We start from the raw sequence: 18,876 nt of genomic DNA on the forward strand, positions 1-18,876 counted from the left end.
GAGAGCTTCCTCTGCTGGTAGAGAGTGTATCAAAGAGCTCCCTCTGCTGGTAGAGAGTGTATCGGACAGCTCCCTCTGCTGGTAAAGAGTGTATCAGAGAGCTCCCTCTGCTGGTAGAGAGTATGAAAGAGCTCCCTTTACCAGCAGAGAGAGCTCTCAGATACACTTTCTACCAGCAAAGGGAGCTCTTTCATACTCTCTACCAGCAGAGAGAGCTCTCTGATACACTCTCTACCAGCAGAGGGAGCTCTCTGATACAATCTCTGCCAGCAGAGGGAGCGCTCTGGTACACTTTCTGCCAGCAGAGGGGGCTCTCTGATACCATCTCTACCAGCAGAGAGAGCTCTCTGATACACTTTCTACCAGCAGAGATGGTATAAGAGAGCCCCCTCTGCTGGTAGAGGGTATCAGAGAGCTCCCTCTGCTGGCAGAGAGTGTACCAGAGCGCTCCCTCTGCTGGCAGAGATTGTATCAGAGAGCTCCTTCTACTGGTAGAGAGTGTATCAGAGAGCTCCCTTTGCTGGTAGAGAGTGTATCAGAGAGCTCCCTCTACTGGTAGAGAGTGTATCAGAGAGCTCCCTCTGCTGGCAGAGAGTGTATCAGAGCCCTCCCTCTGCTGGTAGGGGGTATCGGAGAGCTCCCTCTGCTGGCAGAGAGTGTATCAGAGAGCATCCCTCTACTGGTAGAGAGTGTGCTCACAGCTGCAGGGAACCAAATAACTATTCACAGCGCGTGTGCAGCCACACACCGTTCCATGTCACTAACGGCTGGTTTAAAGGGAACCTTAACTGAGAGGGATATGGATGTTTCCTTTTAAACAATACCTGTTGCCTGGCAGCCCTGCAGATCTCTTTGCTGCAGTAGTATTTGGATCTCACACCTGAAACAAGCATGCAGATAATCCAGTTTGACTTCAGTCAGAGCACCTGATCTGCATGCTTGTTCAGGGGCTGTGGCTAAAAGTATTAGAGACACAGGATCAGCAGGAGAGTCAAGCAGCTGGTATTATTTTAAAAGGAAAAATCCACATAGTTCTCAGTTTAGGTTCCCTTTAAGTAATGCTGAAAACTTTGCCTGTTCCTTCCTTGTAAGACCATCTTGTTTTCTACTTTTCGGCTGTAGTTTAGCGATTTGATAAAAGCACGGATTTCTGTACATTTGCAATGAAACTGACAAAACAGCTATTCCTAGAACCAATGATGAAGTACAAAAAAGCAACACGTGTTTATCTGTGCAGAGATCTCCTTTAATGCCCTCTGTATGCAGGCGCCTGGATTCCAACCCGCTGGTGTGTGACTGTGAGCTGGTGTGGCTGGCGGACCTTCTGAAGAGGTTCACAGAGCGGAGCAGCGCCCTCACTGCCGCCACGTGCGAGAATCCTGTTCAACTGCGGGGGGCGTCCGTGAGCTCCCTGCTTGCTGATCAGTTCAACTGTGGTGAGCTCAGGCCTCTTCTGTGGGCATGGCTGGTGGGAGGGACTGTGGGTTGGATTCTTTGTCTGATGATGTTTAAAGAGGCCCTGTAGTGACATACAGTAGAAAGCAGTAAATTATTCAGGATGCCCACTTTGATGGTACTTTTCCTGGTTTCAACACAAGAAACAATTCCTATATCTATTTATTGCTGTATAGTGGTATGTAGCCCCGCCCTCCAGTGATGCTTAGCCTAGGGCTATTCCAAATTGCCAAATTCACCTCCCAGAGCATTGTGGGAGACCGGGTATGTTTTGATCTTCACTAGTGCATAGCAATTCTTGGAGGAGGGGGCTGCCCATGAGGGACATGGAAGGGGCAGCATGTAAATTCAGCTTGGATCTATGGAGATGGGGAGCGGCGGGTCTAGCAGGGCTCTTCTATAGCAGAGAGTCATTGTTACTGGTAGGGAAGCTCTTGAAGACGCCTAGTGAAAGTTTTTATTTTTGTCTTCTCTTTCCAGAGATGCCTCGAATAATAACTGAACCCCGAGATGCTGACGTTGTCCCCGGAAATACTGTATATTTCATCTGCCGGGCAGAGGGGAACCCCAAACCTGACATCAGATGGATACACAACAAGTGGGTCTTCTAAACACACGTTTTGTTTTTCAAAAATAGTTTTTTTGTTTTTTTTTATATATATATTTCATATCTTTTAAACCTCCACTTTCACAGCTTTATCTGTCACAGTAGATCTAATTTCTACTTAAAGAGAACCTGTACTGAGTAAAAATATTTAAAATAAACACATGAGGTAACTTCAAATGAACATTACAGAGTTACCTTGCCATCAGTTCCTCTCAGAAGCTCACCATTTTCTTCTGACAATAATCCCTTCCAGTTCTGACAGTATTTTGTCAGATCTGAAATATATCAGTTGCTGTGAATAAAATATCAGTTGCTGTCAGTTATAGCTGAGAGGAAAGCTGATGTACCAGGTTATGTCCATGTTTCCCTATGACTCAAGTGGGCGATGTTACAGTTTAACTGTGTGCTGACCAGTAAGCTGTTATGGGTAATGGCAATTTTCAAAATGGAGGACGGAAAATTCGCTTGATCACAGTGAACAAATAGGACGTGGGAGAGGAGAAAGACACTGAGGAGTAGACCACATGGAAGGTAAGTACGACTTGTGTATGCTTATTATGACTTTTAATTTTCAGTTCAGGTTTTCTTTAACTGCTGTAACAGAAAGTCTAGCTGTGGTGCCAGTTTTCACCACACACACTTTGCCCCGTCAGTACGCTGCAGTGCATGCTGGGAATTTGCTGCTGTGCCCTCGCTCACACTGTCTGCACTTGCTGTCTGCACTTCCCGTCATCAGCCCCAGCTACTTGCCCAAAAACCCCAACTCCAACAGTGCACCAAAATCACATTATTTACTGATCAAAGAGGCAGTCCACAAACTGCCTGCTGTTGACACAGCCCAGCTCTCTCTTTTTCTGATTACTTCCCCAACAACACATCAGCCTGTTCTGAGTTCCTTGTGTTTAGGTACAATTTGAAAGCTGTACGAAGTAGCAGAGCTGCCGAGATTTTGAGTGGCAGCAGGGTGAGTCCTCAGTCAGCTCACCCTGCATCCAACTCACCACCAGCGGAAACACACACACACACACGCGCGCACGCGCAATCCTGGCATGCATGTAAACAAAAAAGAAATGCTTGCACACCTGTAAACAAATAAGCAATGCTTGCATGCATGTAAACAAAAAAGAAATGCTTGCACACCTGTAAACAAACAACGCTTGCACCCCTGTAAACAAATAAGCAACACATGCATGCCTGTAAACAAATGCTTGCACCTCTGTAAACGAAGTAAGTGATGCTTGCATGCCTGTAAACAAATGAGCAATGTTGGCATGCATGTAAACAAATGAGCAATGTTGGCATGCATGTAAACAAAAAGGAAATGCTTGCACACCTGTAAACAACAACACTTGCGTGCCTGTAAAGAAATAAACAATGCTTGCACCCCTGTAAAAAATAAATAAGCAATGCTTGCATGCCTATAAACAAATAAGCGATACTTGCACCCCTGTAAACAAATAAGCAATGCTTGCATGCCTGTAAACAAGTAAGCAATGCTTGCATCCCTGTAAACAAATAGGCAAGGCCTGCACCCTTGTAAACAAATAAGCAATGCTTGCACCCTTGTAAACAAATAAACAATGCTTGCACGCCTGTAAACAAATAAGCAAAGCTTGCAAGCCTTAAAACAAAGAAGCAAGGCTTGCACATTTGTAAACAAACAACACTTGCCCTCCTGTAAACAAATCACGCTTGCACACCTGTAAACAAATAAGCAACATTTGCATGCCTGTAAATAAATAATGGTTGCGCACCTGTTAACAAATAAGGAACGTTTGCATGCCTGTAGACAAATAAACAATGCTTGCATGCCTATAAACAAATGAGCAATGCTTGCACACCTATAAACAAATGAGCAGTGCTTGCATGCCTATAAACAAATAAACAAGGCTTGCAACACTGTAAACAAATAAACAAAGCTTGCATGCCTGTAAACAAATAAGCAACACTTGCACACCTATAAACAAAGTCTCTTGTCTTCCAGTAACGAGATTGACATGAGTTATGATGGACGGCTTAACCTGCTTCATGATGGAACGCTGATGATACAAAACACAAGGGAGTCGGATAAAGGAGTTTACCAGTGCGCTGCCAGAAACGTGGCTGGCGAGGTCCGCACCCAGGAGGCTGTTCTGCGCTATTGGGGCAGCCAGTGTAAGTAAAGCACCTCCCCCAAGTCTCTGGGCTCTGCAGGGGTGGGGCTAAATTCACTAACTTCACAAAACTTAGATGAGCTCTTCAACCTCAGCAGGAAGGTTGTTATTCCAGCCTAGACAAGAGTATGACTATAATACAAATAAGCTATAGTTGTTACAAACACAAAGTCCTGAAGGGAGTAGGGACACCTGATTAACAAGCATGCAGTGGCTCCGTCCCCCATCCTGTTGTCCTGCCGTGATGGAGAATTGGTGCTGTTTTTGCCTATGTATAAGCAATATTTGCACTGTTTTCAGTTGATTAAAATGTACTTTACACCACAGAGACCCAATATGCATATAAAACTGCCCTGCCAAACATGTGCAAGCAATGCTATGTGTTGTTTCGGGTGGTTTGGCGAGGGCTGCATCATCACATGATTGTAATTATGGTTCTTAAGGACTAGAAACAAGACAAAAAAAAGTTTGTGCTCATAATACCTCCATCCCAAACTTTTGATTGGCCACTGAAGAGGTCAATCATTGGCTGTCAGATACAGGGCAGGGCAGAAGTGAAGCAGAGCAATACGGAGGCTGCCTTCTTTAGATTTTTTATTAATTTTCCAGTTGTCTGGAGCAGGGCTGGATTATCCACAAGGCAACTAAGGCAGCTGCCTGGGGCCTTGTTGGATTGTGCAGTGATATGGAGACCTGTGGCAGGGCAGTGTGGAGAAGGTTGCATCATGAGAGACACCAGCTCTGGTCTGGAGGACTTGCTGTTCTTTGGGAGTCCCACATGGATCCAGTATGCAGCCAGCAGAGAGTGCAGTCACCTAATCTACAGACTGGATCAACCACTGAGGTAGTATTAAAGGGAAATTATGTTATTTCAACCCAAATACCTATGTAACTACAATTAGGTGATATCAAAAGAAAGCCCTATTTGTCCTGAAAAAAAACAAGACTAAATATGTTTGGGTTGACTAAAAATTGCCCAAGCTCTATCAACTTAAGCAAAGGCATAGCAGAATTATGAAAATTTGGCTTGGCCTGAAGTGGTTAAACTTAAAGCATGAGCAGCAGAATTAGACAACAGTTAAAACCCAGGTGTAAAGTTAGCAGTGCATCCCTCTAACTCTGCTCTGTTCAAAAGGAGCAAATGCAGCATGGAGTCAGGTAGGAGGGGAGAGGCCACTCTTAGGGTAGGGGGACACTAGAGCGCTTTGGGATCGCCAGTGATTCCAGGAAGTGCTACATTAATCAATGGAGTTGAACCCAGCATTTTTTTTTATCAATTGCAGGGGCGTTGAAATTGTATAATCCTCGACACTAGACTGTGTAAACCTCTCCTCTGCCTGCAATCACCCAGTGCTCAAAAAACAGTGATGTGGCCGCCAACAAAGCATAAAACCGCAACCGGGCTACAGTTAATTGCACAGGGAGGAACACTTTAATAAAGCCACATTAACCACTTGAGGGCCAGAGGTTTATACCCCCCTAGTGACCAGGCGATTTTTTTTAACAATTCCGCACTTCACAACTTTAACGGTTTGCTTGGTCATACAACTTAGCCCCCAAATGAATTTTAACCTCCTTTTCTTGTCACTAAAAGAACATTTTTTTGGGTGGTCTCTGATTGCTGCTCCAAATTTTTTTATTTATTTATAAAGAATCCTTTTTTTTTTTTTTAAATCTCTCCTTCCTCCCTAAATTGGCCCTGACTGCAATCCATACCCTACACTACCCTCTCATAGGCATTAGCCTATGAGAGGGATTAGATTGTGAACCACTCATGGGGACAGTTTAAAGACAGGGCTGTCCGCTGCACTGCATAATAGCTTCTTCTTTTTTTCAGTTACAGCCTGCCAGCCAGGGGCGTCGCTAGCCTTATTTTGGGGGGGCACGTGCCCCCAATCTGTCCTGGGGTGCCCCCGATCTGTTCCCCAGGGGTGCCCGTTGCCCCCTCCTGGCTGCCGCTGCCCCCCCCCGGCTGTCCCTGCTGCCAGAGCGTCAGACCTCGATCAGCGGGCGACCAGATGGAGCGGGCACTAGGACCTAGCGGACACCGCTGATATGCGGAAGTGACATCACTTCCGCATATACAGCGTGGTGCGCCCGCTCTATCTGGTCGTGTCGCCCACTGATCGAGGTCTGACGCTGCTGGCTGCGAGAGGTGAGGGGGGAAGCGGCTGCCAGGAGGGCTCCTGTCACTATCTAACTGGGGGTCCCTGTCACTTCCTAACCTGGGGGCACCTGTCACTCACTACCTAAATGGTGGTCCCTGTCACTCACTACCTAACAGGGGTCCCTGTCACTTCCTAACTTGGGGTCCCTGTCACTCACTACCTAACGGGGGTCCCTGTCACTCACTCACCTAGCGGGGGTCCCTGTCACTTTCTAACCTGGGGGCACCTGTCACTCACTACCTAAATGGTGGTCCCTGTGACTCACTACCTAAATGGTGGTCCCTGTCACTCACTACCTAAATGGTAGTCCCTGTCACTCACTACCTAAGTGGTGGTCCCTGTCACTACCTAAATGGTGGTCCCTGTCACTCACTACCTAACAGGGGTCCCTGTCACTTCCTAACTTGGGGTCCCTGTCACTCACTACCTAACGGGGGTCCCTGTCACTCACTCACCTAGCGGGGGTCCCTGTCACTTTCTAACCTGGGGGCACCTGTCACTCACTACCTAAATGGTGGTCCCTGTGACTCACTACCTAAATGGTGGTCCCTGTCACTCACTACCTAAATGGTAGTCCCTGTCACTCACTACCTAAGTGGTGGTCCCTGTCACTACCTAAACGGGGGTCCCTGTCACTTCCTAACTGGGGGTCCCTGTCACTCACTACCTAATGGGGGTCCCTGTCACTCACTACCTAACGGGGGTCCCTGTCACTCACTATCTAACCTGGTGGTCCCTGTCACTACCTAACCTGGTGGTCCCTGTCACTACCTAACCTGGTGGTTCCTGCCAGTCACTACCTAACTGGGGGTCCCTGTCACTCACTACCTAACCTGGTGGTCCCTGTCACTCACTACCTAACCTGGGGGTTCCTGTCACTCACTACCTAATTGGGGGTCCCTGTCACTCACTACCTAACCTTGGGGTTCCTGTCACTCACTATCTAACCTGGGGGGCGCCTGTCACTCACTATATAACCTGGGGGGCGCCTGTCACTCACTACCTAACCTGGTGGTCCCTGTCACTCACTACCTAACTGGGGGTCCCTGTCACTCACTACCTAACTGGGGGTCCCTGTCACTCACTACCTAACTGGTGGTCCCTGTCACTTACTACCTAACCTGGGGGGCACCTGTCACTCACTACCTAACCAGGGAGGGTGTCTGTCACTACCTAAACTGGAGGACCCCTGGCGCTACCTTAGCTAGGGGGCACCTGTCACTACCTAAACTATCCAGGCCAGCCAGCCCAGCATCACCACCAGCCAACCAGCCCAGAATCCCTGTCAAAAAGGCCACAGCATCACCACCAGTCAGGCCAGCATATGCTTCAACAGCCCAGCATTACCGCCAGCCAGGTCACAGCATCACCGCCAGCCAACCCAGCCACAGCATCGGCCAGAGCATCCCTGCCAGGCCTTTCAGCCCACACATCATCCCCAATCCAGCCAAAAACAGTATTGCCAGGCACAGCAGCCAGTAGAGGAGAATTCAGAAGCCAGGTGAGAGGTGTCTACCATATTCTGCCTATTTATGTGCCTCATGACTGCTGAATTTGTCTTGTTGGGAGCCTCATGATTTGTTGGGGGGCCTCATGATTGCTGAATTTGTCTTGTTTAGGGCCTCACGATTGCTGAATTTGTCATGTCGGGGGCTTCATGGTTGTTGAATTTGTGTTGTTGGGGGCCTCATGATTGCTGAATTTGTCTTGATAGGGGCCTCACGATTGTGGAACTTGTCTTGATGGGGGGCCTCATGATTGCTGAATTTGTCTTGTTGGGGGTCACATGATTGGTAACTGCGAGACTATGGGAAAAGCTGAATCCTCATCGTATGAGACAATAGCATTAAACCTACTTTTTTAGCTTTTTAAAACAGAAAATAAAACTGGGAGGTTCTAAAAAATTGAATACATTTTTCAGGAGTAGGATGGATGAAATTGTTTATCTTCACAGTTTATTTTCAACTTGGATTTTCCATAATGTTCATGTATGAGTTAAAACGTTTGTACAGTATTTAGTTTAAATTGCTGTTGCCACTTTGCAATAGATAAGTGACTTTTGGGTTGCAGTTTGGGCACTCGGCCTCCAAAAGGTTCGCCACCACTGTCCTAATCTAATGTCCCACCATTGCTAGGTTCATGTAAATTTGTCTCTACCCGTTACCACACCCACATTCTGGTCCATGGCCCACCCATTTTTCGGTGCGGCACGCCAAGCGCGCCTCACAACGTGACCCTCATATTTTTCGGCGCGCTAGCTGCAGTGTGCTGAATTCTGCTGCCTACAGTATGTACAGTATACGCTGTTCTCTAGTGCCTGCACTGTGTGCTGATCTACCTCCAGTGTGTACAGTGTAAGGTGTTACTCTGTGCCTTTTACTGATTGTAAACCAGCTGTATTGTATGCTGATCCCTGCTACTTTCAGTATGTACAGTATTAACTGTAAAGCCTGGTACACACATACAATTTTGATTAGCCAATTTTAGCTCTGTTCATCAAATTCATTGTCTGTTGGCCCACTTACTGCACGGGGGAGGTAAAATTGGTCAGTGATTGACCAATCAAAATTGTATGTGTGTATACATCTTTGATCTATGCCTATATTGACTGTAAATTATCTAAATAAAGGACAGGGGGCTCCATCCAATATTTCGATGGGCAGGCCCTTATCTGAAGCTTACACCGCTGCTAAGTTCATGTACATTTGGCCCCACCCATGGCCACGCCCACTTACTGCATAGCCACACCCATTTTTGCCGCAGTGCGCTGCGCGCGCCACATGTACCCCCCACCTAGTGCCAACAGGTGCCCCCGATCTCCAAGGACCCTAGAAACGCCCCTGCTGCCAGCTCCAATCACGGTTGGCCGGCTTATCATAGATCCCCACTGTGCTGTTGTGCAGGGAATGCGCACACGAGCAGGCGCACGTTCCCTGCTAATCCCAACCACCGCACATTGACGCCAATCGGCGTTAGGCGGTCCCCAGCCAGCCACTCTCCCACCGCCCATTGGCGTTAGGCGGTCAGAAAGTGGTTAAACAAATTAAAACAAAAACGAACATTGAGGGTCCATGCACACTGGACCCTGATATAAAAGCACATACAGTATTTCACTAACCCAGAAATGAAGTGCACCTTAAATCCACTACCACTACTGCATACCAAGAAGATCTCCTGTTCTCCTCTCCCGAGCAAAGTTTCGGCCTTCCGCCGTCATCAGGGGAAGGCATCCCCTAATGGAAGGAAGTGAAAAAACGGAACCGCTCTGCAAAAACGCAAAACAAAAAAGCGCAAAAACATCGAAAATCGCTGGCATCAGCTATTTTAATTTTAGATGTGAACAAAGCCTCACAAACTGTTTCCCATCCAGTCCTTGCACCGCTGACACTGTGGAAATCCTTGGCAGTTTTTGATGTGTCGTGTCAATTGTTATGTATAGAGTGCTTGGGGGGCCCCATGCAAAACTTGCATCAGGGCCCACAGCTCCTTAGCCACTGGTGACTGGCCATGACCAGCAACCTTTGCAGATGTCACCACTGCTTGCTGGAGGGTCTAGGAAGGATGATGAGGCACATGATGACACTAGGGGGCTTCAAGAAGCCAACAAGGAAAAGAGCTGGCACATCCAAAGTTAATCTTTATTAGTTCCATGTAAAAGAATATGGCCAACATTTTGGAGCCACATAGGACCCCTTTATCAAGGCAATGTTTGCTCGGAGGCTGCTGCTGATCCCAGACAATACACATCGCTCTTTGCGAGTGTTTAGAGGAGCCAGACTCCAACTTCCTTTGCAGGAACTTTTGCACAGCAGCAGATCTTTGCCTCCGAGCAAATATTACCTTGATAAAGGGGTCCTAATTGGCTCCAAAATGTTGGCTATATTCTTTTACATGGAACCAATAAATGTGCCAGCTCTTTTCCTTGTTGAATACTGCATAGAGGGTGACATCACTCTTTTCACCTGTTGCCCTCCCCTTAAAGACTATGGGTTTGATCCTTTAGTGAGTGTGAGACAATACTACAAATGGGCTTCAAGATGCCCCAGGTAAGTTTAACTGTTTTTTTTTTTTTTTAATTTTGACTTTAGTATCCCTTTAAAGCAATCTGAGGATCAAAATGTCAGGATAGAATAAAAATGATGACTATTAATGACAACTTCTTAATGTATGATCTGGTTCTGCACCCTTCTGTAGTGTTCATACTTACCTGCTGTTCTTCCTCTGCAGCGAAACCCATCTTCATCATCCAACCACAGAACACAGAGGTGCTCAAAGGGGGGAGTGTGACACTGGAGTGCAGCGTAACTGGGGACCCCCAACCTAAAATTACCTGGACCACAGAGAATGGGGAGGTGCTTCCCACCGAGGGGCGTTTCACCATCACCAGCTCTGGCGGCCTCTACATCCAGAATGTCACCACTGCAGATCAGGGGCTCTATTACTGCCACGCCCGTAACAGCGAGGGCAGCGTACAGGCCTCGGCCTCCATTATTGTGCAAGGTGAGCGTATCGGGAGACTGTAGCAAAACAAAGGTGCCTCAAAGCTTAAACTAGACCCCAAACTCAACAAGACAAATTCTAACAGAAATCCGGACGGGCAGCACGGTGGTGTAGTGGTTAGCTCTCTCGCCTTGCAGCGCTGGGTCCCTGGTTAGAATCCCAGCCAGGGCACTATCTGCAAAGAGTTTGTATGTTCTCTCCGTGTCTGCGTGGGTTTCCTCCGGGCACTCCGGTTTCCTCCCACATTCCAAAAACATACGGATAAGTTAATTGGCTCCCACTAAAAATTGGCCCTAGACTACAGTACTTACACTACATAATATAGATATATGGCAATGGTAGGGATTAGATTGTGAGCTCCTTTGAGGGACAGTTAGTAACAAGACAATATATATATATACACTGTACAGCGCTGCGTAATATGTCGGCGCTATATAAATACTAAATAATAATAATAATAATAATATGTGAGCAAAAACAGCGCAGTGGTGGAAAGAGTACCTATTTCATGAAACAAATGTGCTTAGCACTGCAATGCAGCTTGTGTCCTCTCCTATCTGGATTTAGCAGCTAGATGGGTCAGTCAGGTGTGACCATGTGACTCCTAGAGAAGAAAGAACAATAAATACTAGACTACATTTTTCAGAATTCCTGCGTTAGGGCCCTGTCACACCGGAGAGTATTTTCTGGGTCGTTTTCATAAAAAAAAAATGCTTCAATTGACTTGCATAAAAATCACGGTAAAATCACAGCAAGACAGCCAGGATATGGATTTAAAAAAAAAAAAATCACATTCACAGCAATTTTGCAGCAATTTTACCATAATATAATGCAAGTCAATTAAATAGTTTTTCTTTCAAAAACGAAAACAACCTTAAAGAACACTCTCTAGTGTGTCTCCTGCCTTAAAATTGAAACTGTGTGTCTACATGGAGAGGGCGGGACTTGTAGATCTCTGGACATAGGCAGGGAGGAGCTATTAGACCTCAGTTTAATAACAGAAAGCTAGTGTAAGGCAATAGATGTCTTAAACTTCTAGAAATAGGTGCACAGCTGTAAGGCAAGAGCTAAACTATGGGTTTTAGCTTTTGAAAAGTTATTTTCCAGAAGTAATAATTTTGATTTACGCTAATGAACAGGATTGCTGTGAGGATTTACCTTGCACAGTTTTGGGGTTCAGTTGGCCTTTAAGAAGTAACTTTGGCCAGAATGTGTAATATTGTACTCGTGTGTGTCAAGTAAAATGTTATCATTGATATGCTTGTTTGTCATATCTTCCAGGCTCTGCATATCCTTTATTGGGGTAACAGGAGTTATTTGCTGTGATTATACCCCTTCTATTGGCCCCTAACGGCCAGCATAGCTACAGAATGATGCCCCGCCCACTTTACCCACCCACCACTGTGGCTCATCCAATCCCCAAAAGCTCTCTGTCTGTCACGCCTACAAGAGAGCAGGATATTGGCAGTAAACCGTTCTGCTGGGGATTGTGGGAGATGTAGTCCTGTGTCCAGCATGGCTAAAGTATTCATTTTTGTTTTATTTACTTTAAAATTAAAAAATATATACGGTATTTACTTTAAAATTCTTAAAAATTAAAATTAAGTGTTTTTTTCTTTAAACTAAAACAGATTTAAAATTATAATTTTTTTTTTTGTAAAAGAGCTAAAATATACATACATGCAAAAACGGTGCCAAGAAATGTTGACACCTAAAATAGCCAATAGTAAAATATGGGTAAATGTATTAATATTCTACTATTTTGCAATTGATATTCTACTTTTTCTATTTTTAATAGTGTATAAAAAAAATACCCATCCATCCCCAATCCCCATTAAAAGATATGTTGATTTGTGGATTGGTATAAGACAGTGGGTGGAGCACCACGCTTTCTGGCTCCATATTTTTCCCCCTGATAAAGGATTAATAAGGCTTCAGCAGACCAAAACTAAATATTAATGCAAATAATTATTCTTGATTATATCCATGGACAAAATCCATGTTTAAGCAATTAACTGGCAATTGTACTTCTTCTTTTTGAACAGTTGTAGCAATGAGATCTGATTCAACCGCACCACAGACTGACTCACATGAGACGGCTCTGTCTTGTTGCAAATGATAGCGCCCTCTGCTGCAATACTCCTCATCCTCCCATTTCTTCTTTTCAGATCAGCAGAAGGTGACTGTGCTTCCCGGGAATCAGACGGTAACAGAAGGTCGGGATGTGAAATTCCTGTGTTCTGCCACTGGCCGCCCAGCTCCGGTCATAACTTGGACTAAAGATGGTAATTCCCAGGCCTTGTCCCACCTTGGCTATTGCAATTGTTCACTAAACACCCATGAAAACCCAACTAGACCGAAAATTGAACAAGGAAACAAGGCAATCGTGTTGATTATTATTGTTTTGTATTTATATAGCACCAACATCTTCCGTAGCGCTGTACACAGTACAAAACAAATATTGGGGAGCATATGTACATGAAGTTCAAAACTTCAGGACATGCAGCAATACAAGTACATACAAAGTTGATGTGGGGTTTGAGACATCACCAATACCGTTATGTTCATAAGATAAAATACGGCAGAAAAAAAAACACTAGGAAGCGGTCCCTACACTTGTGAGCTTACAATCTAGAGAGTACTGGGGTGGAGACATTAGGGAAGAAGACACAGGGGTTAGCGGATGAAGCAGTAAACTTCCAATGCTGAACAGGGGTGTTTTGAGAGGTGGTTTGAAGGTTTACAGGCTTGACTCATGATGGACAGCCTGGGGGAGAGAGTTGCAAAGAAGTGATGCTTGTGAGAAGTCCTGGATGCAGGAGTGAGGGGAGGTGACTAGGTGTCGGTTTTCATTCGTTATGTTCGTTATGCAATTTAGCCACTGACTGTGTGAATAGCCCCAGAACCTGTATAACTTAGTTGTGCTGGTATTTAAAGGGATGAAGTGGCAACCCTAGCTCTCAGGGACGAGTGTTGCTTCTGAATATTCGCCAAAGTCCTTTTTGCATCAAAAATGCTATTTTTGAGTTTTATTTTTTTCCCCGAAAATATAGCTTGTTTGCATTTTCGCAAAAAATTCTTTTACGATATTTTTACTGGGAATTTTTACTGTGAAAAAAATAACAAATCTTATTTTCGAAGGCATGTTCGCTTGAAATTCGAATTTATCATTATTTTCGCGAAAATTAATGCGAAAAGAATCTTAGCATTTTTGCTCCTCATCACTGGGGACAACAAAGGGATGATTTGCATATTTAGCAGTGATGCATTGTGGGACACCTCAGAAGCTCACTCCAACCTGAATCATTGCAGATACCTTCTGTTTTAAAAAGGCAAACTTTTGTTTTCCATAGCATTTAAGTAAGAGGGCTTTTTGTTCCTTTTTAGCCCCTTACACACTCCTAGGAGTTTTAGTTCCCGAAGTGCTAGCTGGGCAGTCTGTGATCCATAATAAACTATCGTGAGTGATGGTTTCTATTTTCTCCCCTAGAAGACTGACTTCGGCTTGCTCTCTGTAATGATCCGCTCAGCTGGATGCACTGGCAGACAGCTGTTTGACCATTCCTCTAGTCTGTGGGCTGCAGGTCTCTGCAAGAGAGACCTGTTTTTCCATTACAAGTTTCTGGTCTGTTCTGCTGCTGAGGAATTTGCATACACTCGTTATGCAAATCCCTTACCTGCCTCCTTTGATGACTGGCAGTATAAAGAGCCATGTTTCCCAGAGTCCTTTGCTGGTCATAAGAGTCAGTTCCTGTGTAACACTCGCCTGGAGTTTCAGCCTTGCTCTTTGTTGAAGATTAGCCTAGAGTAATTCCTGGAACTGCACTAGGCAGTTTCTCTAGTGCAGTTAGGATTGCATATCTGTTTTGTTTGTCTGTTGCGATTGTCCTGTCCCAGCGGTGGTCGACAGGAAATCATTCTGTGTGTCTGGTTGCTAACCGGAACAGCGGTTGTTACTGGTAGCCCATTCTGATCTGTCTGCCTGGATCGCACTCGCCTTGCGCTAGTGCTGTGGATCCTATCTCTCGTTTATTCCTGCTTTCGTGTATCTGAACGCTTGCTGGAGGCTCGGTGAGGTAACCGTTAAGCAAGCGCTCACGTCCTCTGTTTCGGGTTCGTTTGTCCGTGGTTAGTTAGGCGTGCTTGTCTCTGTTGTGCTTATCACGCGGGGACCGCGCATAAACGCGTGCACTGTTGCGAATGAGTGCGGTGTTCGCGTTTAGCTAGCGTTTGTTATTTTCCTTATCTCCTCATTGTATGATTTGCTGTGTCTTTGCTACTCTCGTGCTCTGCCTTGCTGTAGCCTTGTGTCACCTCTGGCAATCGCCTCTCTCGCGATTGCGTTCCTACTTCATATCTGTTGTTGTGTATGCACCGTCGCGGGTTGGCGTCTAGTTTGGTGCACACACATACAATCTGTCCCTGTGCTCATTCTCTTCCGCAATCGCTTCTCTTGTGATTGCGTCCTCACTTGGTTTCTTCTGTTGTGTGTCCACCGTCGCAGGTGGCGGCTAGATTGGTGGACAAACATACATTCCTCATCTGTGCTTATTCGGTCTTGTGTCGCTGTTAGCAATCGCCATCTCCGGCGATTGCCTTCTCGCTTTGTCTTCCTGGTTGTGTGTTCATCGTCGCAGGGTGGCGACTAGTTTGGTGAACACACATACCCTCTGTCGCTTTGATCTCTCTCTTTCAGGGATATCTTGCCCTGCGTTTCTTCCCTTTGTACAATTCCTGTCTGGCGTGTGTGGCAGGGCAGAGGAGCTGTTCCTCTGCACTCCACAGCTCTATCTGTCGACAGGAATTTCCCTCTACAGGTGCATTGCACCTTTTGCTGGGTTTCCGCAAATTACACGCTTGTGGAGGATTTCCGCAGTGTCAGCGCACGTCTTGTGCGCTGATCACGGAGAGAATTCCACAACCATTACACTCTCTGATTGGCTGCTGGAATTGGCATTTGCCCCTCAGGCTGCTGAAATCTTGTCTCCTTGTGAGCAGTGCTTGTCCTGAGACCAGGCCTCACAGGAGCCTATAGGCACAGATGTCCTGGCACCTTTGACTTCGTCCTCCATGAACCTACGCACCCCCACTGGACCGCACCACAAGTGTGCTGGCTGTCCAAGCTGTCACTTCTTCCTTGCTTACCCTGCCCATCATAGGTAGCTAGAGGCACCCCTTAGTATTAGGTAGCTATGAGAACCTCAGTATTGAGTAGCTAGAGGTGCCCCTGACTAACAACAACAAATAACCCTTGTAAAGTGCTTTTCTCCCGTAGGACTCAAAGCGCATAAGCATGGCTCAGACCATCATGGTACAGAGGAAGAATTTTATAAGTCTGGAAATGCCAGGCTAAACAGGTGGCTTTTCCGTCTGGATTTGAATAGCTCCAGGGATGGTGCTGTCTTTACTGGGTGTGGCAGTGAGTTCCAAAGAGTAGGGGCAGCATGACAGAAGGTCTCCACATTTTTTGAGGTTCACTCTGGGAGTGACCAAGTTTATAGAACTTGCTGATCTGAGGTTGTGAGAGTTGTGGTGCAGCTTCAGCAAGTCCTTCATGTATCCAGGGCCCAGATTTTGCAGGGATTTGAATGTCAGCAGTCCAATCTTGAAGAGTATTTTCCATTCTACTGGTAGCCAGTGCAGTGAGCGAAGGAATGGTGTAATGTGACAGTGGCGAGGTTGGTTTGTTAGCAATCTGGCAGCAGCATTCTGCACTAATTGCAGGCGACGCAGGTCCTTTTTGGGGGGGCCAGCATAAAGGGCATTGCAGTAGTCCAGCCGTGATGTGATGAAGGCATAAACTAGGGTTGGAAGATCCTCTGGGGGAATCAGATGTTTAATCTTTGCAATGTTCTTCAGATGAAAGTAGGAAGATTTAACTACAGATTCAATTTGGTTTCTGAAACTCCATTCCCCATCGATTATCACACCAAGGCTGCGCACAAGATTGGAGCTGTTTATGTCTGAATTCCCAATCCTGATTGGTGATGCTTTAGGATAGAGCTGTTTTGATGGCGAGCGCTGGCTTTGGACAAAAAGGACCTGAGTTTTGTCAGCATTCAGCTCAGCTAAGCAAGAGTTTATTTTTGGAGTAGGGTCTGTTCCACCAGGTTTAAAGGACAGGTATAGCTGTGTGTCATCGGCGTAGCAGTGGTACGTCAGGCCATGTTGTTGGATAAGTGTACCGAGTGGCAAAATGTAGATTGCAAACAGCAGAGGGGATAGGATTGATCCTTGTGGCACTCCGAATTGTAGAGGTGCAGGTTTGGACGTTATAGGTCCTAGGGACACTCTCTGTGTTCTGTCAATCAGGAATGATCTGAACCACTGGAGGACTGATCCACTGATGCCACAGTACTCCTGCAGTCTGTCTCAGAATTGTGCTGTCTCAGACTAAAGGGAGATCTGGTCAGTGGAATGCAGAGAGCTTGGTGTGTAACCTCTTTTTTTACATTCTCATCAGGACTTTGCATAAAAAAGGAGGGAGGGAGGGGCGCTTGGGTAGGGAAGTGAGCCGCCTTTCCATCATCAGGCGCCTGTAGGCACATGCCTACAGTGCCTTATGGTAAATCCGGCCCTGCCTGAGACACAGCTGAGACACATAGTTAATCCACATAGCTTACCCCCTCTGTGCCTATGTGCATTTATCTGCAAAACATGCACTGTTTGGGGTTGTGAGGACACTATGCTAGGTGGCTCTTGGGCAAGGTGACCATTCAGGGCTGCCTATCCTGAGAATCTAGCATGTGTACAGTGGTCCCCAATATGTATATTAAAAGAGGGCTAGTAGAATATTGGCAATATTCTACTGCTGGGCGTTGGATAATGCTTTTAGTAGAATACCAGTAATTTTAATTACAGTATATTCTATCATTTTACCTAATCTTCCTCTCACACTAATAGCCCATACACATGGGCTACAACTGTTGCTGGAAACACATGGCGCGCGCATGTTGCGGCGACAGGTACTCCGTGTGTATGAGGCGCGTGCAAGGAACTGTTGCTAATCACAGCTGTTGCAGGAACCGTCGCTAGTCTCAAGTCGGTGCGGTCGTGTGTATGCTAGTCTCTAGCAACTCTTGTGAGTCCGACAGTTCATTGAACCTGCGACAGAAGTTTCTGAGCAACAGTTTCCGCTATGTTGCAGACAGGTTGTTGCCGCGTGTATACAATCGTCGCTTGTATACAACTGTTGTTGCTGGAGTCTTTCAACTGTTGCTTGTCTCCATGCAACTGCAGACATCCATGCCTAGTAGTGTTGGGCGAACAGTGTTCGCCACTGTTCGGGTTCTGCAGAACATCACCCTGTTCGGGTGATGTTCGAGTTCGGCCGAACACCTGATGGTGTTCGGCCAAACTGTTCGGGTTCACCCGAACTGCTCAATGCCCGGCCGAACAGGGCCCTGTTCGGCCGAATACGGCCCCCCCATGGGGTCGCAGGCATAAGGGGGGAGCATGCCCCGATCGCGGGGGGGTCGGAAATTCCCCCCACCCCCTGCGCAAGGACTCCCCCCTCTGCCCGCTCCCCCCTCTGCCCGCTTCGCGTGACGCGTACCCTCGTATGCGTCATCACGTAGAGGACGTGAGGTCAGAGAAAGGGCGGAAGTACCACAAGGGTACTACCGCTGAACCGCCCGCTGCCCGGCCTCAACGCGTCCTACTCGGACTCCTCCTCCTAGTCCTCACTCACACCACTGCCAGCCAGCCACTGCAGCAGCCACCACCGGTACTATTTAACTTTACGCAAACTTTTTTGTGGGGAAGCGGGCAGAGGGGGGAGCGCTAGCGGAGGGGGTGGGGGGAATTTCCGACCCCCCCCGCGATCGGGGCATGCTCCCCCCTTATGCCTGCGACCCCATAGGGGGGCCGTATTGCGACATGTTCGGGTCCCCATTGACTTGCATTGAGTTCGGGGTTCGGGCCGAACATGCCGAACATCTGGCCCATGTTCGGCCTGTTCGGCCCGAACCCGAACATCCAGGTGTTCGCCCAA

General features: G+C 46.7%; 1 protein-coding gene and 1 long non-coding RNA gene across 3 annotated transcripts in view; one reads left to right on the forward strand and one right to left on the reverse strand.

Moving 5' to 3' along the window:
- Positions 1 to 18,876, forward strand: part of LOC137542140 (peroxidasin-like) — an 81,611-nt gene that overhangs the window by 28,227 nt on the left and 34,508 nt on the right. For both annotated transcript variants that reach the window (XM_068263831.1, XM_068263832.1), the window contains 5 exons: positions 1,267 to 1,436; positions 1,936 to 2,053; positions 4,047 to 4,216; positions 10,611 to 10,883; positions 13,052 to 13,168. In XM_068263831.1, coding sequence (XP_068119932.1) covers positions 1,267 to 1,436; positions 1,936 to 2,053; positions 4,047 to 4,216; positions 10,611 to 10,883; positions 13,052 to 13,168 — 848 coding nt within the window. The remainder of the gene's footprint in view (positions 1 to 1,266; positions 1,437 to 1,935; positions 2,054 to 4,046; positions 4,217 to 10,610; positions 10,884 to 13,051; positions 13,169 to 18,876) is intronic.
- Positions 1,225 to 13,073, reverse strand: LOC137542142 (uncharacterized). Its single transcript, XR_011025362.1, has 3 exons — positions 12,974 to 13,073; positions 11,385 to 11,487; positions 1,225 to 1,519 (listed from the first exon to the last, which is right to left on the reverse strand). It is a non-coding gene; the product is annotated as an uncharacterized lncRNA (long non-coding RNA).

The sequence above is a fragment of the Hyperolius riggenbachi genome, chromosome 12, assembly GCF_040937935.1.
Source record: "Hyperolius riggenbachi isolate aHypRig1 chromosome 12, aHypRig1.pri, whole genome shotgun sequence".
NCBI classification, from domain to species: Eukaryota; Metazoa; Chordata; class Amphibia; order Anura; family Hyperoliidae; genus Hyperolius; species Hyperolius riggenbachi.